The sequence below is a fragment of the Parus major genome, chromosome 28, assembly GCF_001522545.3.
Source record: "Parus major isolate Abel chromosome 28, Parus_major1.1, whole genome shotgun sequence".
In the NCBI taxonomy this organism is placed as follows: domain Eukaryota; kingdom Metazoa; phylum Chordata; class Aves; order Passeriformes; family Paridae; genus Parus; species Parus major.
In genome coordinates this window covers 5,002,979-5,027,398 of record NC_031797.1, presented here as the reverse complement: position 1 = coordinate 5,027,398, position 24,420 = coordinate 5,002,979, and the positions used below count along the sequence as shown (strand labels likewise).

General features: G+C 43.1%; 1 protein-coding gene across 1 annotated transcript; it reads right to left on the bottom strand.

The window, feature by feature from the left end:
* Positions 1-1,695: 1,695 nt before the first annotated feature.
* KLF2 (Kruppel like factor 2) lies at positions 1,696-4,130 on the bottom strand. The gene is made up of 3 exons (XM_015651446.1): positions 4,019-4,130; positions 2,985-3,876; positions 1,696-2,592 (listed from the first exon to the last, which is right to left on the bottom strand). Exons 1-3 carry the CDS (start codon positions 4,091-4,093, stop codon positions 2,417-2,419), a joined length of 1,143 nt encoding a protein of 380 aa, XP_015506932.1. The 5' UTR covers positions 4,094-4,130; the 3' UTR covers positions 1,696-2,416.
* Positions 4,131-24,420: the final 20,290 nt, after the last annotated feature.

The following is a 24,420-nucleotide window of genomic DNA, read 5'->3' as shown; positions in this document are numbered from 1 at the left end:
AGGACTGGGAGCAAGCAGAGCCAGATGAGTACGTTGCGATGTTGTGATGCTTCCAAAATCTCACCCATCACTGCAAAGCTCTGGCTGGGCCTTTCCCAGGGCAGATATGGGGCTGGGCACTGAGGTGTCACACCTCTTTGTCTTTTAAATTGTATCACAAAAAAGGGAATCGTTCAAGCTTGTACTGTATTGCTGAAACCTGGTTTATAACAAAGACTGGGAATGCTGAAAACTGGGTATGACTATAACCATTTCCAATTCTTCAGAAAGAGCAAGGGAAAGCCAGGTGCGTATGAAAAGATGAGAGTAAGAATTTTAAAAGTTGTTTTCTTAGAGTTATAAACACCAAAGGACATGCTGAAATATGAAAGTATTCAGCTATGGGGAAAGAGAAGGAAATATCTAGAACTGTTGCAACAATGAATGTGCCAAGTTTAGAACATCTTTAAGTCATCCTCACTTTCTGGAATTAGATTGTGCAATGTTTTTTTTTCTAGCAAATAAATGACTTTTGTTTTTCATGAAGAAACGTTAAAGCTCCCTTATATTTCACTTTGAAAGAACTACAAAAGTGAAATGTGGAACCCATTCTTCCATGCCAATGATTAGAAGCCCAAAATACATCTGTTCCACATGAACAACTTCAGCCTTTGCTTTCACAGAAGAACAGCTATATTTGTAGTTACTCTATATGCATTCCTGTTGATTTCATTCTTGTGTATTCTAACACGTAAAGTCAGAAAAAAAAAGGGTCACAATCTTGATTAAAACCAAGTTCCAAGTATCCAGATGTTAAGGAAAAAAATGCTGCAATATTAAGCTGAATCTGCATATTTGATTAGCAGTGATGTACAAGTATCAAGACTCACCACACCACTGCAGCTGTAAAGATAGAGGATGCTCATCAGACTGTCAGAACAACTGCTTGGATTTACTGCCTGGCCGCCTGAGGTCATTTACAGCTGTGAAGAATTTTTGGGGGGCTCAGTTTGACTGTTATAGCTGTCTTTACTGCTACAGCTGTTGCAGTATCCAGTTTACTTGCAATTAGTTTGCAGAAGCTTGATTCCTGGCTGATTTTTCCCCCAAATAGTTAATAAATATCTTAACTGCTGAAATCTAGGTGGCACTACAAATTATTAAGTGAATTTAAGTTTCGGGGAACAAGTTATGAAGGTATTTTAACCTGTGTTGTGAATTCATGCTGGAATTCCACTACTGTTCTATTGGAATTCTGCATTGAGCTCTTGAGAACAAGGGTAATTTATGTACAAGAATGCCTTAAAATAAGCCTCCATAATTACAAAAATGCAGTGTTTAAATTTATAGTAAAAACCCACACACTGCTGGCAAAACTATAACTGCATCTGGAAAACATTAAGAATGCTATTAAAATAGTCTAGCACAAACTAGAAATGAGACTGAAATTACAGTGTTGCTTCCTTAACCATTTTTAGGAAGTATATTTTAAATATGATCTACTTTCCTATTTGATTTTTTGGTAAAGCACTGTACTATGTCTTATTTACCACTGAGAATACCTTACTTACTCTGTTATGTATTTCAGAAAAATCCATGGCTTAGATTTTTTTTAAGCGTCTTGTTACAGTTGTTGATAATTTAAAACACAACCAGGTCCAGCTGGTCCAGCCATCAGGGAAAAAGAAACAGGGATATCTCAAAGGAGAATAAAAATCACAGCAATTAAAATCTTATTTTATTAAAAAGATGAAATGTTTTCAAACATTGAAAAATTATGTTTTTATAAAAACAGAAATAGGCAAAATACCCATTTGTCTTCTATTTACATATATAATATTTCTCATTGTATAAAATTATTTACAATATATAAAAAATTACAGTAAATAGGTTATTTTCTTACAAGACATCAAGCCCTGTACTTCTAGTGTAGATCATGGCAAACAAGAATACTATTGCACCTGTGAACCAAACAGTCTAACAAGAGGAGTGTTCTCTTAGCCATGCCTTCAACTGAGATCTAAACTAACATCGTTAGCTACAGTAACATTCATTTCATCTCTTCTAGGGTCAACTTCAGGCAGTTTCCATACAAACATTGTCTTGTAAAGCTTAGGAACGAGCAGTTAGAATTGGGGGGAAAAACATATTTACAGCTTCTTTTATACAATCTGTATGGAGTCTTATGGAGTTTACCCTTCACAGAAGCTGCATAAATAACCCCTGTTCTCCTGACCGGGACGGGGAGGTCACTGATTCAGTCACGGCAGATTCTCTGCAGGAGATGCCTGGCTAAGCCTCCTTGTGTCAGATCCTCAGTGTCCATCCTAGAGCGTCGATCGGTGCCTCCCTATGTAGTACCAGCTACGGATTTTTAACGCTTCTGCACCTGAGCAGTTAAATAAGGTCCACTGTTGGCAGGGCAGAGTCCCCGTGGCTACATGTGCCGCTTCATGTGCAAAGCCAGGTGGTCTGACCTGGAGAACGCCCTGTCGCAGAGGTGGCACTGGAAGGGCCGGTGACCTGTGTGCTTACGATAGTGACGGGTGAGCTCATCAGAGCGTGCAAACTTCCAGCCGCAGCCTTCCCAGTTGCAGTGGTAGGGCTTTTCACCTGTTTGGGGAAATCAGAAAGCGTGACTCAGCATGGCATCATATACCAGGCAACCTGCCGAGTTTTATTGTAGCATACCCCTTTATTTGCTACCAAGCCCTTCCACAGCAAGATTCAAGTGCTTTTAAGCTAAATTACTAGAAATTCCTTTACCCACCCAAACCTGCAGCAAAAATCCCAGAGAAAGGGCTTTAGAAGCCCCCAGAAAAGCTTTGACTACATAAGTAAACACCCAGATGTTACAGGCCTGACCACCTGCCACAGCTCAGCTACGAATTTAGTGAATTTAACAGACTACAGGGTAAAAGCCCAGGCTACAAACTGTTTTACACAGGGCTATCCCAACCGGCACACAGCATATCTCCGTATGAAAGGCCATCCACAATATTCACCTGTGTGTGTCCTGAGGTGGGCCTTCAGGTGTGAGCTCTTGGTGTAGGTCTTCCCACAACCGGCATAGCTGCACGTGTGAGTGGCTGTCCTCTTCCTCGGCCAGGACCGGCGTCCTCGCTTTGGTTTGGAGTCCAGCAGCTCCAGAGGGGAGGAAGGAGGGGTGAGCATGCCCCGAGGAGCCGAGGGCTGTAAGGGCAGGCTATCCTCGAAAAGGCCAAACTGGGAGGTATTCTGGTACTGGAGGTGGGTCTGCGGGTGGTGGAAGCCGGAGGCCGGGTGGTAACTTTGCTGGTAGGACACGGACGAGGGGCACATCATCTGTGTGTGGCAGTCATTCACCATGAGATCATCGGGGCTCAGCGGGGGCGTCTCTGCCCCAGGGATCTGGGGGGAACTGGCCACCCGGGGCTGCTCGTAGGCCATCATGCAGGTCGCGTTCCCCTCCTGCTTGATCTTCGGGCAAGCCTGGGGCACCAGACCCAGGACCGGTCCGTAATTGTCCATGTCGGGTTCGGGCTTAATGTTTTCAACGAACTGCGGGCCCCCGAAGGTGGGTGTCACAAAGAACCGCCCGTGGACGCTGCCCGAAGGGCAGTAGTTGGAGTCCATCTCGGAACGCATCATCTCCGGCACAATGCCGGCGTTGTAGGGCGGGGGACTGCCCTGCTCCAGGGCATTGTAGCATCCCGGGGACGGGTTTGTCTGGTAAAAGCCTGCGCTTTCGCCTTGGGCAGGGGGATAGTCCCCGGCGGCAGCGCCCTGGCCGTACCCATCGCTGCCCATGGAAAGGATAAAGTCCAGCACGTTGTTGAGATCCTCATCCTCTCTGCGTGGGGAGACGCCGCCCCAAGCGTCGGCGGGGGTCTTGGCCTCCTGCTCACACTTCCACCTCTGGGGAGAGAGAAAAGGGAGAGGGTTAGAGGTGCCGTTCGCCTCGGGGCACGGGGGGGACGGGCTGGGTGAACAGCGGGGCGGCTGCTCCGCCGCCCACCGGTGCGATGAGCCGTCGGTGCCGAGCGCGGGGGACACTCACTTCGTGCAGGGCTTTCTCGCGGCAGGGGCTGGCGAAGGTGGCGAAGGAGGGCAGGGCGGTGTCGCTCAGCGCCATGGTGCGGGACGAGCGCGGCCGGCCGCCCTCCGCACCTTATAACGCGGGCGCGGGCGGCCTCAGGCCAATTGCAGGAGCGGAGGAAACGCGTCCCGGACGGGGCGGGCGGGAGGCAGCGGCTCGGGCGCAGCCTAAATTTAGCCCCGGTATAAAAGGACGCGGCGGCGGCGGTCCCAGCCCGAGCGGGGCGGAGCGGAGCAGAGCGGGGACGGGCCCCCTTCGCCGCCCTCCCCTCGGTGCGGGGCTCACGGGCGGCTCGCGGGTGGCGTTCCCCCGCTTGGGGCAGAGACCCCCTCAGTGTCCCGTCGCGGGCCCACATCGTGTAGCGGCCAGCGACGGGACACTGAGGGGTCTCTGCCCCAAGTGGGGGAACGCCAAGGGGTCTCTACGTCCCTGGTCCAGGGACACTGAGGGACCCTGTCCTGTGCTAAAAGAGTCTGTGAAGGACTTGTGGGATGAGGGGCCACAGGGAACCCTGCCTTGGAAACACCTACAGGACCCTTCCTGACGCGAGGGGACCCTGTGCTGAGATACACTGAAAGACCTGCTGCAGCCGTGGAAGGCATCAAGGGCTCCCTGACCTGGAGACACCAAGGGGACCGTCTGTGACATGAGGGGGCACGGATAGCTACAAGCTTCAACAGAGACTATGAGGGATTGGCTGTGGGATGAGGAACACTGAGGGGTCCTTCTCCTGGGGACACTAAGAAAGACACCATGAGTTAGGGGTTTGATCCGCCCACACCTCAGAGCTGCTTACCCACAACCTAGCCTCATCCCTGGGGCATGTGGTGCAACCAGACTCAGAAAAAGAAGGTGGGATTGGAAGGTGTCAGGAGCACAGTGAGGGAGAGAGACATGCCCTTGCTCCCATGTATAAGCTGCTGAGCTGATGATGGGGGTCAATTTATGGTCTTGGGCTTGATTTTTCAGAAGGGAAGATTGTTCCTCCCCCTTACCTTGGCCTCCAGCTCAGATGCTGAGTCTGAAGGAGCAATTCTCCCATAACTTCTGATGACATGCTCCAGACTCCTGTTTCTGAGGATCATGGCTGCTTGGCCATAATCCAGGAGCAAAAGTGGCAAATCTGAAGAGGGAGAAAAACTATGATCTGTCAAGGGACAGATGGATTCTTTGAGAGCCTGTTCAAAGAGTGATGCTTTCTCCTTTCCTCCTCCATATTTCCTTTGCAATCGCTTTTAAAGGGGTTTCTAAGTGAGCTGGAAATGAGGAGAGTGCAGGAGAACAGCTCTCACTTTTATGCATGGTGTGCCCCAGGAGGGGAGGGAGCAATGCCCCTGATGGGCTCTCGTTCTCCAAAGCACTTCGAGCCTGTTCACCAGAGCCCATCCCAGGCTTGTGGCTGTGTTTAGCCACCTTGGGAAAAACTCAGTTGCTAGGGTGAGTAAATGATCTTTTCTATAGCTACACGTGTTTTAAAATCAGGAATATCTCTTGTTTGACTTTCTATAGTTTTCATTCTAAAAGTTCACAGGTTGGCCAGAAGGAGCAGCCAAACTTCTGTGTCTGGAGCAGAATCAATACACTGAATGCATGGTAACGCCGTACACAAAGATGTGTGACTCATGGCTCTGTAATGTCACACTTGTGTAATCTTTCAATGTAAACTCTTTTCCCCTAATAAAACGTCCGTAAGTGAACGATATGTATATATGGGGCTGTGAGTCAGCCAAGAAAATATACTCTGATGAATTCAGAATGAATGTGAATGCTCCCTTGATAACACACCCTGAATGTCTGTGTCAGTTTATGTGCTTGTGATTTCAGCAACAGCTATAACAAAATATTTTGTTTCTAGGATATACAGCTGGATGTGTAGGTTTCACCGAGAAGCTCCAATCTGATGCTGCCTTCCAGTAGACACTGGAAAGACTTTGTTTATAGCACTGCAATGGCTCTGTCACCAAACTCTGCATTTTCTTTGTGTAAAGGAAATGTTTAGTGGGCAGCGAGGATGAAAGCCAAGCACACAAAATAATAAATTCTCTGCCTTCAGTTTCTTTTTGTTTTCAAGAAAAGCAGTTAGGCTAAAAATTGAGAGCTGCACTAAACCTGGGGAGACAAATGTGAGAATTTATTTACTTTGTGAGTCACTGGTTCTGTGCAAATTGAGAACAACTTTGCTGTGACCTTCCACTCGGTCTGTGATAGTTGTGCTGACATTTTCTGGCTTTCTGCTGCTCACAACTCTAAATACCTAAATGGAAGATCCTGGCAGTGATCTCACTTAGCATAGATCAGGAGTGATGCCACTGGTGTATAAATGTGAAGAATGTGAGATTAGAAAGTATTTGTTAATCTGTGGGTAGAGGAGAGCTAAATGATGTGTGATTTGTTTTCCAGCCAAAGTAAACACGGACTCAGACATTTTTTTATGGCAAAGTTCGTTTTCCTAGGTGTTGCTGCTGCTGTCTCTTGTTGCTTTTAGATCAAGGAGAAACTTTTTAAGAGATTGCAATCAAGATATTTCATGTTAATAGAAGAATCCAAGCTAGGGCTGTGCTGGGCTGTGCCCACTGAAGCTTGCAGCTGGATGGGTTGGTACAATACCCACGTCACCTGTCTGCCCCAGCTCTGAGTCATTACGAAACGCAAGCAAGCAAAGAGCTCCTTTCTTATGGATTGTTCTCAGAAAGTCCTGATTGAACCTAGAGCAAACTGGTAATAATAGTAATAGCAGGGTAAACGACCCAAAAAGGACACCTCTTAGCATACACAGTACAGGTAACACTGACTGTGGTAACACTGTTCATACTGAAATGAGACAGAGGATTTCCTCACTTGAGTCTCAGATTGTCACAGTTCTGTTGACTATACAATTTTTTATTTTTTTTTTCTATTTTAAACTGCAAGTTCTGAGTTAGCACATTTTAGAATCTGCTGTCAAGGAAGTTGATAAAATGATATAACCACATAAAATGAAATATACAGGTATGTGTCAGAGACTCACATCTTAATTTGGGGAGAACGATTTAATCCTGTAGGTCTTTTGTCTGAATAAAGTAACATCATGAATTAATTGGAGAAAGGAGGCTTTTTGACCAGACCTTTCATGACTGGAGCTGATTCCCATGCAGGGACTGACAGACAGATGAAGGTGAACCATCTCTTTGATCAGCTGAAGTTGAAGGGACTCATTAAGTTTTTAAGAAAACATATTTTCCTTTAATACTTTTCTTCCTAGTGATTCTCCTCTGAGCTATCTGCATATTTTAAAAGTCTTTCTTGAGGTTTGAGCACTGGAAAAGTGGAGTAGCAGACAAATATGAGTCACTTCTCTTTCAGGATTTGACTTGTGCCGTATGTCATGGTCTTCTGCTGAGTAGTTGCTTGGCAAAGGCCTCCTCTCCCCCAGCTCTGTGTCATGGCTTCCCACTGCCAGAGGGCAGAGATAGATGGGATATTGGCAAGAAACTTTTCCCTGGGAGGGTGTTGAGCCCCTGGCACAGGTGCCCAGAGAAGCTGTGGCTGCCCCTGGATCCCTGGCTGGACAGGACTTGGAGCAACCTGGTCTAGAGAAAAGTGTCCCTGCCTAAGGCAGGAGCTGTGACTGGATGTGGTTTAAGGTCCCTTCAAATCCAAACCATCCTATGATTCCATGATACTGTCTCAGCATCCCAGTCCAGGCCAGCACCATCATGTACACAATCTGCACTCAGTGTTTGCTCCCAGGCTTTTTGAGAAGGTTGAATTTATGACAGTGTTGAAAGCAGAGCATATGGGATATATGGGAAGAGTGGAAGGTAGAACAAAGCCCTGGGAGACCTGATGGAAATGCTGGTGGCAGAGCTAGGAAGCATGAAGAGAGAATTGGAACCACTGGGAGAAATCCAGCCAGTTTAGGGAAAGTAGAGGCTGGAAAAAGATACCGTGAAACAAGATGTCTGAGAGCAGTGCAATTTTGGTGTCCCAGTTTTTTTGAATAATTCCCCGTTGGCTTACATAGGAACCTATTTTTGTCCATGCCAAAAAGCAGGACTGCTTGCATGTTCTGTTCCTAGAACTGTGGCCTTCAGTTTCTCTGTATTGCCAAGCCCACTCAGAGAAACCCCGCTGTTTGTGTCTGCCTGGATAGTTAAAATAATCCTTTAACATGTTCTTCAAATTATGTTGCACTTCTTTGATCCTTGTCATCTAGGACTTTATCAGAAACAACTTTTGTTTTCTTCCAGGTTATTGTTAAGAACATTGAATGGTAATGACAAAAAAGATCGAGAACCAATAAACCTGCTTGATTAAAATCTAAATTCCATTTCCAGATATATCAGCCTGTGGCTGGACCAATTTGCATGTGCGCACCATGTTAATTTGTCATTGTGCTTATTTCTTACTGTGAAAAACACACTGCACCGAGGCATGTACTTATTTAAAACACCATCACAAATGTCGTTAAACAAACCATCTTTATTTAGAATTCTTTTTCTGTCTCAAGTCCTCCCTGTCTCTGCCCAGGTTTATGTAACACTGACAGGCATATCTGGCTCATTCTGTTTACCCTGTTGCAATATTGACATAATACTAACATTCTCCAGGTCACCTGGGGCTTCCCCACTGCTCTGAAATGAATTGATAATAAACATTAGCCATCTGGATATGTCCTTAGTTGGTCCTTTTGAAACACTCACTTCTAAATTACCCAGACCTGGCAATTCAATACTATTTGAGATGAGTAGCAGTTGTTTTAACATCCTCCATAGTTACTGTAATGGAAAGTATTTCGACATCATTATTGTCTGATCTCAATGCAGGATCTGGCCTTTTCCCAAAGAGAGAACAGAAATATTTTTTATTTTACTTCTGCTTTTTCAACGTGATTATTGGCAGTTCTATCCCTTCCATTCCTTGTGATGGCAATCTTAATTGGTTTTAGTGGAAGCCTTATTAACTTAGCAAAAGTCAAGCTCTGATGCTTCCAACCTGCTTTAGCAAGGCAGACTCCCATCAGTTCAGAGGGAAACCAGCTTAAATTCCAATAAAATAAGTAAGTCAAACTATATAAATAAAACTTTCTCAGAAATATGCAAGAAAATATGTTCATGGTTGAATAAATCATGCAAAAATTCAGCTCTTTTGTGAATATAATTGAGGTAATTATGTATTGCTACTTGAATTTGCTGTGTGAAGAATGATAGTGTTCAGCTGTAAATGATTTTTTGTAATTTTTCATCTGGGGACTCTTCAAACCTAAATAACGTATGCCACTTTTTTAATGATCAGCTTTGATTAGGTATGTAGCTGTGTTTCTGTGTTTTACTGACGTCTGTGCTGAATGCCCATATATTGTACTGCAGATGTCCCTTTCAGCTGTCAAATAAAAATACGTTTGAAAAATCTTTTTTTTTACAGAACTGTGAAATGATACCACAGTTTCCAAAACTTGTCAAGCGTGTTGAATCATATTAGCAAAACTGCTTGAAGTGTCAGTCACTTATCATGGCAAGTAGTTTTCAGTTGCTGCCAAATGCTTTAGATTACAGAACCAAATATTTAGTGAAGAAATGGGCAATTGGGGCAGGAGCATAGGGCAGAAGTACCTATGTGGTTTCATCCAGAAAATGTTACTCTTATGGTTAACAAATATTTAATTTGTTATTACATAGATTTATAATATATATATATATAAAATAATATATATACTATAATTTAATATATATTGTTACATAAATATTTAAACAACATCAGAAACCTAAGAAGATTAAACTCATTGAATTCTGGAATACAGGAGTCCTACTCTTTGAGTGTTCATACTGATTGTGTTGTTCCTGGCATGTGTTTTTAATAGACAATTTGTATAACTGGTTGGAGATGACAGGAGGAAAATGGAAATGATGTCTTACCTGTCACGTCCACTTAGGACAGAAAGTGTTGTCAGATGTGCCAAGCTGACTGGGTTTAGAAGTGAGAATTGTGTTTGGGGTTTAATAAATGCAGGGGGAGAAATCTGTTTGAGAGAACTTCAAAGCCCTAATCAGCTGCTTTTATTTCTCTTTTCAATTTGTGAGTTATGTCACAGTCTGAGAACAGATGCAGGTGCCCTTCTTAGCAGTTTTTTGCCACTTTGAAGTTTACATGCTTTAACTGGGGAAGAGGGAAAGAAGACTGGACAAAACTTAAAATCAGCCACAAGAAGAGAATTACTTAGGAATGAGGAAGGCTTAGGGGTTGTTTCCCTTGCTGGCAGCTAAAACATGGTTATGGGTTTGGATCTGAAAAATGGAGCTTTATTCACCAAATATACAAAGTAGGAGTTCATGTAGGGTGTAGGTTGCCAAAGCCTTGTTTAACGTGATGAACATGTGGGGTTTAGTTCTCCTTTATGAATTACTTTCTTTGTACTGAACCTGTATGATTTCTTAGTCATATGTCCTGCAGTAAAGTAATGGGAAATACTGGAGCAAGCATTTCATTAACCATGACGCTATTAATTGGTATTGCTGGCTGCCTGGAATTACTTTCCCTAACTGAATACATGGAAGTGTGAATCAGAGGTATGACTTGGCCAATGAAAGGAAGACAGGCACCTCTGCCGGACAGGCTGCATGTATAGAGCAGCTGATTTCATCTCTTCCTTGCCTCTCAAGTCCTTGCAGACTTAGATCACTGAAATATTCAATATGGTATATAATTTTTTCCCATGATCACAATTAGTTATATAATTATGATTAAGCTTTGAAACTTCAGTGGGATATTTTTGGATAGACTTTTTTCCAGATGCTTGTGTCCGTTGTCGTGCTAATTTTTTTTCTTGAGCTATAAATGCCTACATTTTAGGATATTTATATATGTAAATTCCTGGCTATGTCTGAGCTTAGGAGCAATGCTTTGTGTTTCATAGAAAGTGCTTTCTATTCAGAAACAAAACTTCAGCTTATTTTGTTCCACACACCTGAACTTTTACCCCAAATTTTTCAGCTGGTGCCTGTGAGGAATGTAACATTTACTGCTGAGGGTGGAATCAAGTATCAAGTGCCAGTTGTCAGGGTTAATACTGATCAAAATTATTAATATTTGACGCTGTAGTGTATCTAGCAATTGTAGCTGAAGAGAACAACGCTGTTGAAATCCCTTGAACGGTTACAGCTATTCTTGAGCAATAAAATGCTTTTTCAAGGGACAGCCTGATACAATGCAACTTTCTAGAATGAGTTGTGAAATTCTTTTTTCATTTGCCACATAAAGCTCCAAATAAATGTTTGTAATAAAAACACAAGCCTGGGAAGAATGTGTTTTGCCAATTACAGCATAATGTGAGCTACAAAGAAGTGTTTGGCATGGACTGCATAGGGCTATTAGTGTCAGGTTACAGCAGGGAAAAGGGTGCCTTAATTTACCAAATAACCAGCATGGGTTTCACCCCACATTTGCAAGGAAAATCACTGCTTTGAGAGAAAAGAGATGGGCCTAATCCCATGTCAAATGAATTTGGTAAGGAGAAGCAGGGTGAGAAACCAAGGCGGGGGACTGCAGAGCTCTGATTGATGGTAGGTGGCCAGTCCTCCAGCTTGTGGTTGCCACGTGCATCTCCTCCAGCTGGGCAAGGGGGGCACAGGGTGGGACTAAACCTTCTGTAGCAGAAGTGGTACAAGCCACACTGAGCCTGATGGTAACAATTTTAGGAGGTCCTTTCACCTATTGCTCAAGACCTTGCATGATTTGCCTTGTTCCCCTTTTCAGGTTTCATATCACAGAAAACTGAGTTATTTTTTTTAACATAACTTTTACTTCAGCCTAAAGTTAGACACTGAAATGCTCTGTGTCCGTGGCTGTGGCTCAACTCAGCCTGACAATGTTCTTGAAATAAAGCCTGGATCCTGTTGCTGGAAACTCAGTAAGAGCTGCCTTGTGCTCATCTTCTCCACAGGCTGTTTTCTGTCCTCTTCTGCTTAAAAACCACCTGCTCCGAGGGGAAGGCAAAGCATCTCATTCACATGGAGTCAGCGGGAAGCAGCAGCCAAGAGGCAGCAGCGAGTGTGAGTGAGAGGGGATCCTTTGCAGCCTTTATATACCGGAGTTATTTTTAACCACAGCCTCCATGCTTATTACAGTGTTTCCTCTCTCAGACGCTCAGGAAGCCCACTTGGCTCTGTTTCCTGCTAACATTCAGCCCTGGCTCACAAAATCTTTGAGAACAACAGGCCTGAGACTGCTTGGCTCCATTAAAAAAACTGGCAACTTTTCAAGCCCTGACAGAAAAGCTTTGAAAACTCTGGATTTCCTCCAGCTAACGTATGAGGCTCCTACATCAGTGACAAATTAGACTGAAACAGCACAAAACACTCCTATGTAAATAGCCTTTTTCTGCGTTCACTCTTTTAATAGTTCAAACATTATTTATAGTTATTTCGCTGGGTGGAAAAATATTTTTATATTTTTCCAAAGATGGGTTCTTGTGAAATGTTTTCTTTGTTTGTTTGGATTTTTATGTTTTCTTTTTTCCTTTGAGAATTTTGTGACAGTTTTCTTAGGCTCCAGGAGCAACCTTTTCTTCCTGGAAACCAGGACAAAATGGCTGTTGTGAGTCCTTCACTGAAAGACCTCTGTCCAACACTCAACACAAGTCTCTAAATGCTGCCATTCCCCCAACTATTAAATAATAGTTGTAACAGGCATGACTGAGTTCTGATTTTTTGAGAGACAACAGGAGAGGTCAGCTGCACTTAATCACTGACTTCACACATACGTTTTACATGTAACGTAAATTGTATCAAATTTTTTTCTTGCAAAGTTTTCACTTCCATTCCAAAGGGACTCCTACTTCCAAAATTGCTTTCAAGTATCAAAATGCATGTGATCTTCATGGCTGAGAATGCTGTTTTATTCCTGTGTTGTGATTGTACAGCATCCTAAGAAATCTTCATGCTAATATTTCTTATATCTGTGAGTAAAAATGACCTAGAATCATAGATAAATGCAGATTATTCGACTGGTGGGATTTACTGATTTTCCTGGAGTATTTCCAGTATTTCACATCCTTTTCTGCATCAGCATCACCTTAAAGGTTATTTATTGCCCTAGGCACAAACAGGAGCCATCAGTAACTTCTCCATGTCCTTTGTAGTCCCAATGTTTGTCTTACTGTGGCTGGTGGTAGCAAGTTCACTGGAGCAGGAGGATTTCCCTGACTTGCCCATTTTCTGGGCAGTAAGGTGCTTTTCTTCTCTCCTCCCAAATTTAATCATCCCCAGCTTGAGCATTTAGGCTCAGAAATGGTAAGGTTCCATACTTGAAGGAGAAAGTGACGGAGAATTCACCCCTCCCTGGGTTGATAAAGCCAGTTCTTACCCAGCTAAAGGCAACTGTAGCTAATACTATTGCAGCTCTACAGATCCAAGGAATTCTCTTCTATTTTCTCCTTAAAGGGCTGCCTTCACTCCCTTAGATGTGCCCTGAACCACTAAATCATGCCTATTACACTGTTGTTGAGTTGACCATCTCTGTGGGGTTTGTATGACAGTAATATTTTTGCCCTCAGCCTTTCCTTGGGAGCTTGGCTGTTGTGTGAGAACACCTCCAATGGGAAAGTTCATCTGTATCATGAGGAAGTGTCTCAGCTACACTGTTCAAACAGCTGTGCTTTGCTAAACCAGAGACAAGGAAATACTGAACCGGGAGCTGAGTGTATCAAGCATCATCCTGAACACGTGGCTACCACCATCTCTCAGCCACCAGCTCTACGATGACCATTACTCTGAAATCACTTTACCCCCTGATTTATCTACATTTCACTCAGATATGGCTAACTTGTGCAGTTGAAAATTTCTCTTGTGAGAACAGAAAAGTGTAAACAGTTCCTGCATGGGAAAGAATTGAATTCCACATTTTTTAGCTTTTAGTAACTCGTTGTCCAGTTCAGTAGTTGCTTTTTGGGGCTTTTTTATCTCACATCATACCCAACAATGGGGTTTTGGCTGCACCAAGGCTGCTCTCTTTTGAATGGATCTTGGTATGTGAGGCTTTTAAATCCCACATATCATTTTGGCAAGTGATCCTTATTTTGCAAGTGTAAAATGGTTCCAGTCATAGCTCCCAGCACTTGCCCTTGTGCTTTATGGAACAAGTGGTATGGAATAGCAGATTCACATTTATTTTCAAGCAGGAAGCCAGTAGTGCAAAAAAGCCTCATGAACTGAAGGGTCAGGGTGAAACCTTTTTAAAAAAGAATCAAGGTGGTTGGGTGGTTTATCATCCACAGCCCAGAGGTCTAAAAACTACTTGTTTTGATGCTATTTGGAGCTCACTATAATGAAAACCTCACTTTGTGCAGATTGACTTTCTGCGTCACAGCCCATCTTGGGACAGTAATACCAACAAGGACAATTAGTTTAACTATCGTTCACAATTGCTGTTTGTTTGTACTCAGTGGTTTCTGGTAGAAGCTGCAGGACGACCCTTCCATTCCCACTCTTGCCAGCAGCCTCAGTAATTGCCTACTAGTCACTGAAGGACAGACTCACCAAAGACTTTCAAAGCTCACTTACACTCCTTCAAATATAACTGAAATTTATAGCTAGCAGCTTCTAAAATAACTCACATCACTACCACCTCCAAAAACAGCTCTGGAACCATGTGGCCTTGTGGTTATGGCTCTGGGGTTGTGGTGGTGAAGTCAGAGATTCAAATCCAGTTGTAAGGAGATAAAAAGCTTCAAAGAAAGTGAAACTGGTTTAGCCTTGATTAGGTGGAAATAATAACACCTCATTTTGCTTACACCTGAAAACCTAAATTCATAGCCAAAAATCAGGTACAATGCAGAATTCCATGTCACAGCAAGAGATGCACTGGGTGTGAAAGCATGTGGTTGCTATGAAGACAGCTCATGCCAATTGTCATGTCAGAGGGGGTTTGCTTCTCTTAGTACATAATATCGAGGTGTGGGATGATAAAAGTCAAGGTCTGAAGCCTTCAGAGGCAGCACAGACAGAGACTAGTAAAGCCCACAATATTTTTCAATGGACCTTTTGGCTCAGTGGCAAATAGGAAAGGATTTTTTTTCCTTCCTACCTTATAGAGCAGCCCAGAGCTCTCTCTCTGAGCATTTAGGCAACATTCTAAGTTGTGCAAGAATCCCATGGATACTACACTGGAAATTGTTATTATTGTACAATGATTAGTAAATGCAAATATGATAATAGCACTATGATTTTCCTTTGTTCAGGAATTACAATCAGAAGGAGCCAAATAAAAACTGGACAGTTTTATAAGCAGATGACCTTAGCCCTCAATACCAAAATTAACTAAACCTGGCCTAAATGTAAATAGATTTTTGAGTTAGTTGGCACAAGAAACATCTGGAAAGCTCTGACTTCCCCCTCAATATGCAGAATTTTCACAAAGCCATTGCTGTACTGCTGAGTTATTCCCATAGCCAGTCAATATGTTTTGGGCCCCTTGCAGAGAAATCCTTGAGGGAATTTCCTTCAAAACCTCGGCCAGCTTCTACATTGTTTTTTGGAGGGACCTCCCTACCTGCCCAAAAGAAAACCCACCCCAAGCCTCACTGAAACTCCAGCCTTGTGGTGTTATCTTTCAGGTTTTGTATCTTTCACTGACATTGGAATTAATTCCCACTGTTTACACAGGGTATGAGAGGAATTTTAGTTTGAGAGTGAAGGTCAGGTTTAAGTCTCACTTCATTGTACACAGGATATAAATGTGAAGACATATTTCACACATAAATGTCTACAAACTCTCTGGTACAGATGATAACAAGAGGAGTCCATGGAGCTATTAATCCTAAGAATAGCTGTTACTGGGTTACGAGGACATCTAAAAGTGAGCATGTAATGTTTTTGTGATTTATTTAGCAGCATTCCAATGGGAAAACATAGAGATGATAACGTGCATCTATGGTACATATTGCCCCTGCAGGAAAATCCAAACCTGATTCCTTGGCGAAGCTTGGCAGATGATTATTTCTTGAACTGCATCAAGATTAAGTCTGCAGCAGAAACAGATCTGAAGCATTTACAGAAAGAGAACTGATGTTTCCATTGTTGCAATCCAGTGGATATCAAAGATGTCTTTGAATTTCTACAATTAGAAGGAGCCAAATAAAAACCAAATCATTTTCCAAGCAGATGGCCTTAGCCCTTGATACCAAAATTATCAAGTTCCCTTGAAACATAGTGGTTTTAAGATAGATGTTAATGGATCTTTGAGCAAGAGCATTAGTGATCTGGACTACAGCAACATTTTAATTAAAAAGTTGTACAATAACAGACTCAAAATGTAAACTTCAAAACATTTAAAGCCTAAATTACTGTGGGTTCAGAACTGGCATTAAGTATGTAATTTTTAACATTCCAGACTGCCTTCATTATAGTTCAAGAAGCCACAGAAATACACCGTTATGAGCCAGGAATAGTTCGTCCTTTTATTTGGAAAGAGAATTACAGAGGGAGCTATTGGGAACTGAAGTTTAGTTCCTAAAGCAGGAGCGGGCTGCAGTATTTTTATACACAACTGCAACCACAGACTCGCACTCATTCAAACATGCCGGACTAAACGGTGCCGGCTGTATAAATACTCAACACTAAGTTAAAACACAGGTTCTTTTTTATTTCAGCTTTGAAGGTTTATCATGCTATTTCTACTTTTTCAATATCATTTAAAGTCTAGATGACATATAGATATAGATAGATATATATAAAGGGTGCCAGTAACTTAAACCCACAAATTAAGACCATGGTTCTTCAGTAGGTTTGGAAAAAGGCTGATTCCTTTCTGGACATTGTTGATGGACAAAAAGCTTGCTTTCATTTGTGAACACCCACTTAAAATTACAAAGTAAATCCTTCAAGATTTGTTGTATTATTTTTTCTTTTGAGTTACTCTACAACTGCATCATAATACTTGTATAATCTTTTTTTCAGAAATTGGACTCATGTAACTTGTTGGTATGCAGAATATGTAAGGCCCCAGTCTGTTCTGAATTACACCCATGCAAACCGTTGAAACTGAAAAGGGAGTTTAAAATATGCATGAGTAAGGAAAACAAGTGGAGCCTCACTTTGCAAAGTGCCTTGAGATCTTTAGAAGATTTTCTGGAGATCTTTGCAAGATCACTGTACTCATTGTTACCTGTACCTTCAAGACAGGGAGGGGCTCTGATTCTTAAACTATTGTAGTCCAAAACAGGTTTTATCAATTATTTTGATATATAAAAATGGTAGGAGCAGTGGATGCCCTACACTAATGTTCTGAACTCACTATAATGAATTAAAAAGCTCTAATGAAGAAATATCCTAAATCTCATGGCTGGTCAGAAATCAACTCTGGTTTTGTTTTACCAAGAGCAGTAAATAAACCCGGCATGAATAGACATAAAAGAACATTCTGGTTGGTTGCAATAATTCTGTCCAGAAAGTTGCTGAAGAGCACCACAGACTGGCAGCCCTCTCCTTTGCTGCCTCTTTTTCCAGGTGTTGTTATAAAACCAGGGGAATTGATTTTGCTTCATGATGTTGGTTGACTTGGATGATAGAGCTGCACTTCTAAAGCCTGCAGTTTTAACATGCTTTACCAACTGTTTTGGCTATTTTCAGACTGACTATTGAACCACAGTGGAAGTCTACGTATTCAAGATATTTTGGGTGATTGTGTAACTGGAAAAAACTGTCCTGATTTTAAAGTATTTTTGGCCTACAAGTGGAAGTAAATAAGCAATTTTAGAGACTCACTGGAAAGTAATTGCTCCTGCAGGATGCTGGCTGTGCCAGGAGCTCTGGCAGATGCACTGAACCCTCACTATTAAGCTTCAAAAAAACCCCTGTTTTCTGATGCAAAGGATCAAAGCCAAGGATATATAATCTAAAATGTAAGGAACTTGGAAGGAACGGATGCCTGTGAAGGGAAATGTCTAAATATATGAACTGCATTAGAAGGGAATAGAAGGGAAAAAAATGCCTGGTAAAGTCAAGAAACTCCTTGGCTTGTCGTGGTGGGAAGCAGAAGCTGTGGTGGCAATGAGGGTGTCGAGAGCCCTGAGTCTGGGATGGGGGTGGAGCTGCTTGTGACACACAGACCTCCAGGGTTATAGATGTGATCTTGGGCTGATCAAGAGCTTGAGCAGGAAGAACTGCTGATGACAATGACATGAGAAAGGACAAGAGCAAGAGAAGCACCTTGTTTAGGGTGACACTGAACCACTGGATTGCAACCCTTTGATAAGAACCGTCTGTCCGTGCACTTCCATCCAGTGATTCATCGGTGACTAGGAAAGAGTCATAAAAGCACCACTGTCAGCTAATGTGTCATTGAAGGAAGGGTTCTGCTTCTTTTTTTCCTAAACAAGAAGTTAACAAAGTGTTATTTTTCCCTGCTCACACTGTAAACTGGCATTTCAAAGGCTGGAGTGACTTGCTTTTGCTGTTACTTTACTTGCATTTCAAGGCTGTAATTGAATTCACCAGGCTGGTTTGTAGGTCTCTGTACTGTCAGTTCTCTCCATGGCTCCTCAATAGAAATCCATGCTCTTACCTCCAGCAGCCTAAGAGTTGATCAGAAAACCTCAAGGAGCTGTGGATAGCCATGTGCTCTGTAGTAAAGGACAGTAATGCTTTGAAATTGAAAGAAAAATTTTTCACCTGCAGAAAAATTTCAAGATATGTGTATGACCAACTCCCTCCCCTTGAGTTTACCTTTTTCTTTTTCTTTTTCTTTTTCTTTTTCTTTTTCTTTTTCTTTTTCTTTTTCTTTTTCTTTTTCTTTTTCTTTTTCTTTTTCTTTTTCNTTTTTCTTTTTCTTTTTCTTTTTCTTTTTCTTTTTCTTTTTCTTTTTCTTTTTCTTTTTCTTTTTCTTTTTCTTTTTCTTTTTCTTTTTCCTTTTAATTTTTTTTAAACCAATATTTGCTTGGGCTGCCCTTTCCCTATAGTTCCAGACTGAGGACTATAGCACAGCAATAGTTTATTGGTTGTGTAGATTTATCTTTGTAGATGCTTCTATACTAATCCAGCCCAAATGGGCACGTCCAAAGAACTTTAGCCTTCCTGAGTCACCCAGAATTGTTCAGTTCAGGATGACAACAGAAAAAAAGGATTTTCAATGCTTCAGGATGTATGACTTTGTCTTTAGGATTTGTATCTGGGTTCAGTTAATGCAGTGGCAGAGTAGTAAATCAGCCATATGAGCATCAGGTCTCTGTTTACTCTGATAGGACACTCAATTCCCTTCTGAGACACACTGAGAGCTCAGGGGAAAGCTTCCAGAGAGAGAAAATCTTCCCAATTACAAAAAAATGCCAGTGTCATGGTGAAATTTGCATGTCTCTGTTTTACTGTAGTGTCACAGATAGTAAGTATGAGGTGCTAAATTCATTAATATTAGTAAAGATCCAGTTTCCTGTCTGATGGAAATTTGTAGCATAACTCATTTTTTCCTGCACTTTAGAGCAAACATAGTCATTGCATCCTGATTAAATTATATATATTATTTTATATATTTATAAGGTGTAAGCCATCTCTGTATAAGCTATATTTACATGTACCTACACATATCTATATAAATCCAAAGATTTTATCTGAAAGGGGCATTGAAGGAATGCTACAAGAAGAGAAGGGCCAATGTGATCTGTGGAAAAAGAAGCTATTTAGCCATAATGCAGGTTTTTGAAACTGTTTCCGTATATTTTTTAGGAAAAATAAACACCCTTGTTATGTAATAAATCCATGTCACATGTGTATAAATACACCAGAAACCATCACTAGCTCAGCATCACATGGCACAAAACAAGCACACCCTAGTTAAACCTCTCCAAACAGCCTGCCCAAGGCTCCACCCTTAAAAAGGTGGAAGAAAAAAGTGCAAGGTTTATGTAGCTACCCCATGGATATAAATCTCATAAACTCTTCTGTCATGAGCTCATCTGAGTGGTTGTGTTTGACTGGGGTTTTTTGCTGACAAGCATCACCCCTCCAATGATGTGCTGGCTCAGCTGTGCTGTGGGAAGGGTTGTTGTGATGGGATGTGATGCCAGTACTGTGCTTTTCCCATCTTGTCACTGCCTCTGGCTGTGTGGCAGCATTTCCTGAGTAAATGGGCTTGTGGCAGCAAAGACGTAGCTCAGATTTTCAACCCAGAACCTTCTGCAAATGGATGGTGTTGCAGAACATGAGTGCACACCTTCCAGGAGTCACTGGCACTGGGGTTTCAGTGGCAGGAGGGAAACTGGCAGCTTTGGGTGTGTAACGAGTTGCCTCATGGACAAGGTGCAGGCCTTGTACTGGCTTTTCATTTGTCTGTTTGGCCTAGAGCACAGCTGAGTTTTCAACTCCTCCACAATTTCATATCAACCGAACAAGTCGTTGGAAACCACTGAAACTCAACCCTCTACGAAAGCAATGGTTCCACAACCCTGAGCTGCTGAGCAGCAACTGATGTACGGCTTGAACTGAGGTCATATAAATTACAGTGACTATTAGCAATGCTCCTTTTTTCCTTTGGAGCTGGTTTAGAGGGTGTTGCTGTGGCCAGGGAAGATACTCCTGGAGAAGGACAGGACAGCTCTGTGTGCCAGGCAGCAAAACTTGTAGTTGTCCCTTCCTCCTGTTGCTTTTCTGAGAGCTCAAACAGCCTTTTTGACAGAAAAGCAATTTTTCAAACTTACTCTCATCTTTGAAACTGCAGCCTGAGCACAAACAAAACTCATTGCATCTCACCAGTGGCATTGCCTGTCTCCTTGAGATCTCAGCCTGTGCTATCACTGACAGTGGTGTGCAAGGTGGGGAGTGAACCCCTGGGCCTACAGGAGGAAGACATTAGAGGCTAGATTTAAATGTGAATGACAAGCAAGCTCTTTTGGCAAGAGCTGATTTTCTCTTTGGTGCTTGTTCACTCTGTGGTGCAGGGGAGGTTTTTGCGTGCTTGGGACTTTTTGATACCACAGCATGAGTTGGTGCCAATAAAATAACACGAATCAGGGCAGGTCGATGCTAGGAGCAGCAGGTGATGTAACATCACCCACAGCAGCCGCATGTCACTGAGAGATGCAGCACTCCCAGCAGCCGTGACGGATTTGCTGCAGGAAACGCAGGAGAAATTCTCTGGCCCTTCTGGTGTGGGTCAGATGGGGAATCACAGTCCTCTTCCAATTCTCTCTCCCCTTCCAAACTACTCTTGGCTCCTGCACCAGTGCAGCTGGTAAGGACATACTGTGAGGCAAGCCCTATATGCGCTCTGGATTCTGAACTGTGCTGCTCAGTGAAGCAAGTTAGTAGTTGTCATTCCCTCAAAAAAGTCCAGAAATAATTATCTTAGAGCCAAAGTGAAGCCTGCCAAGGAATAAATGTCCTTGGGTGGAGATTACTAATGCTGTATTTGTTATATTAGGCAGGAGTGATCAGACCATTCTTTATAATAGGCTACAGTAAACAAGTTGGGTAGCTGAGCCCTTCAAATGTTTCATTACTGATGAGTTTTAACGTTAAGAGCTTCTATCATACAAATCTTGATCAAGGGAAAGATAAATGTGCTGTTTTTTAGCATTTCACTACAAACATGGTGTTTGTGCCAACTGACACAATGATTAAATATGATCATCTCTTCTGAGAAATGAGAACTGTAACCGCACTGAGCTCTCTGCCGCCGATTTGAGATAAAAAGAGTCAAATCATGTGTGGTTTCCTTGAGACCAAACTTGTGGTGTAGCGTTTCATGAATGATGTTGTCCAAAGTCAAAATAATCTGTTTTGCCCAAAAGTATTTTTACAGAAGACTGTGAGAGTATATTTTTCAACAAAACAATAGAAAAAGTTAATTTATCCTTTGCACCATGCTCAGTGATGGCTCTTTGTTAGTGCAGAGGTTCAATGCTACAGTGTGGGATGGGAATTATTATGTGCCCAATTGCTTTCATTTAACAATGGCTAAAATGGCAATAGCCTCAAAACAAGCTGAATATCTGGTGGGTTTCTAAAATAAAATCTAAAAATCAGGCTATTTTTCCCACCACTGTGCCCTAGCCCCTGTGCCTGTTCTTGCTGAGTGGTGCCTCCAATACCCCTGAGACAGGAGCTCAGCCCACCTTCATGCAGCATCATGGGGCTGTGACAGCAGCCCTGGCACTGATGGGTGGTGTTTTACACAGAAAACGAAAAGCAGCTGTTTCTTTCTTTTCAAGACTATCAGAAAAACAAGAAGATGGTTCCTTCCCTATGTGGGCCAAAGGCTCCTTCAGCCCTTTCACTTTCAACCACGCTGGCAGCAATAGTTCTGTGCCTTTCTCTGAGGAGTTTTTCCAATTTATTTCACTGTTGTTTTTTCAGGCCCGTGGGAATTAGTTACAGTTCTCCTTCCCCTGCTACAGACCAAGATAAAAGCAGTGGTGGAGCCACCCCAAAAACCCAGAGAAGCAAAGAGTTGCAGCCCTAGACACCTCAGCACCCTGTGGGTGCTACACACACTGTGCTTTGCAGCCTCTCGAAGCCCTGCAGAAAGCTTGGTTTGCTCACTTTGGGGAGGATGCCTCGCCCTCCTCATGTGCCAAGTGCAGCTGTACTCACGCTTCCTTCACCATCAGCTCTGATACCTCACTGGTACCTCCAGTTGCCAGCAGTCCCTTTTGCCAGGCTCCACCAAGGCATGAATCTTTGCTTGGCACAGCTCAGTCACGGCTCATTCCCCAAGCTCCAGCAGGTGTATCCCAAGTCCTTTAAGCTCTGCTTTATAAGACATGGGCTTTACAGGACATGAGCCCGGGGCAGTGCCCTGCTGTCCAAATAACCTTCTGGAATATCTGGACGCTGCCAGGAATAGGATCTTAGAGAAGATTGATTGTGACTGATGATTTTGATTCATTGTAACTGACCTGCTAATTCCTCCTGAGCCCCGAGATGGTCCTGAACCCACAATGTGGTATTTAAACTTTTCATCTGTTGATGGAGCTGTTTAATTGCTCTGAAACAAAGGCTGTTGCTGATGGGATCCGACATGGGGCACAAAACAGCAGGCTGAGAGCCTCCCTTCAGAACTGCACTATGGATGCAGGGAACCGCAGCTGTAACATTTACTTTCTCTCTCACTCTGTGGCTATGGGGAAAGGAGATGGTCAGAAGCCAGGAGATGTGAGGCCAACATCCCCCACACAAGCACCAAGCCAGCAGCTTCTAACCCATATGGCAAAGGACAGGGGAACCAATGGCCTGGAGCAAAAGGGAGAAATACCTGGTGCTCATTCTAAAAAACAAGGCAGCATTCACAGCTGTGAGTGTGGATGGAGAGCCGGGAGCACAACATTTTTGGTACCAGCTGCCCAACAAGGCAGAATGGGACACACCATGTGCCACTGTACTTTCCCACACCACTTGGCTTTCCCCGTGCCCTCGCGCTGCCAGCACTCTCACCCAGGATTCATGCAGGAAACGTGGGTGAGAGGTTCTCCGAGAGCAGAAATAATCCTGCACCCAGCCCAGCCTCCCTCTGTGCTGTGCCTTGACTCAGCGTGTGGCAAGTCGCAGCTGGGGACATCCCACGGCACCTGCAGGAAACTTGAACTGAGTGTGAAGGTGGTGGTGTTGTGAGGGCAAGAGCTTTGATGAGCTCAGCAAGGGGGAAAAGCCTCTAGGAAGGATTATGCTGATGTTTTGGAGGTGAGGAGCTCCTACGGTCCTTGAGAGCATCACCTGCAGAGTCCAAGCCTAAGGATAGGACCTGTGGCAGCAGCTCTGGGGCTGCAATTTTTGGAAGAGGTGCAGTTTTTGGTGCAGGTTCCCTGCCATTTTCACACAGGACTCCGAGCTCTCCCCTGCATCAATTCTATCAGCAAATGCTTGCACACAAACACATGCTCTCCTGGAAGCAAACTCTTTTAGCTTGACTTTACTTTAACTTCCAGTCATTGCAGCTGCTGTTTCTTTTCTCTGCTGAATTCACATTCTCACCCCAATAAGAAAAATAATCTTGTATTTGCTACAAAAAATATTTGCTTCATTAATCTGAACCCCTCTGGCTTTACTGTCACAAAATACTGCTTGGAAAAGAGAAAGCTGCTTCAGTGATTCTGCCTCAGAGAGTTTGAGCACTCAAACACTTCAGTCAGGAAGACCAAAATGTTCCCTCCTTCCCACCACCTCCACCAGCATGTTGCAAGAGTGAGCAAGAGGGAGGAAAATAACTCTTAGTGCCCCATCTATGACTGTGTCACTCCTCCAAAATAACTCCTGTCATCATCATATTTTGGTTATTTGACACAATACATGGGAGATAAGTTTGGGGACATAATTTTGCACTGCAATCATGAGCCTTCAAGTGCTACAGCTCCTGGCTCTGGCTTTGCTTGGAGATGTCAGGATGCTTTGAGACAGGCATCAGTG

Excerpts from the sequence above, each read along its gene's own strand:
- KLF2 (XM_015651446.1), bottom strand. The coding sequence starts at position 4,093 with ATGGCGCTGAGCGACACCGCCCTGCCCTCCTTCGCCACCTTCGCCAGC. Across the intron at positions 3,877-4,018 it reads GCGAGAAAGCCCTGCACGAA|AGGTGGAAGTGTGAGCAGGA; the intron begins GTGAGTGTCCCC and ends CTCTCTCCCCAG. Across the intron at positions 2,593-2,984 it reads CCACCTCAGGACACACACAG|GTGAAAAGCCCTACCACTGC; the intron begins GTGAATATTGTG and ends TTCCCCAAACAG.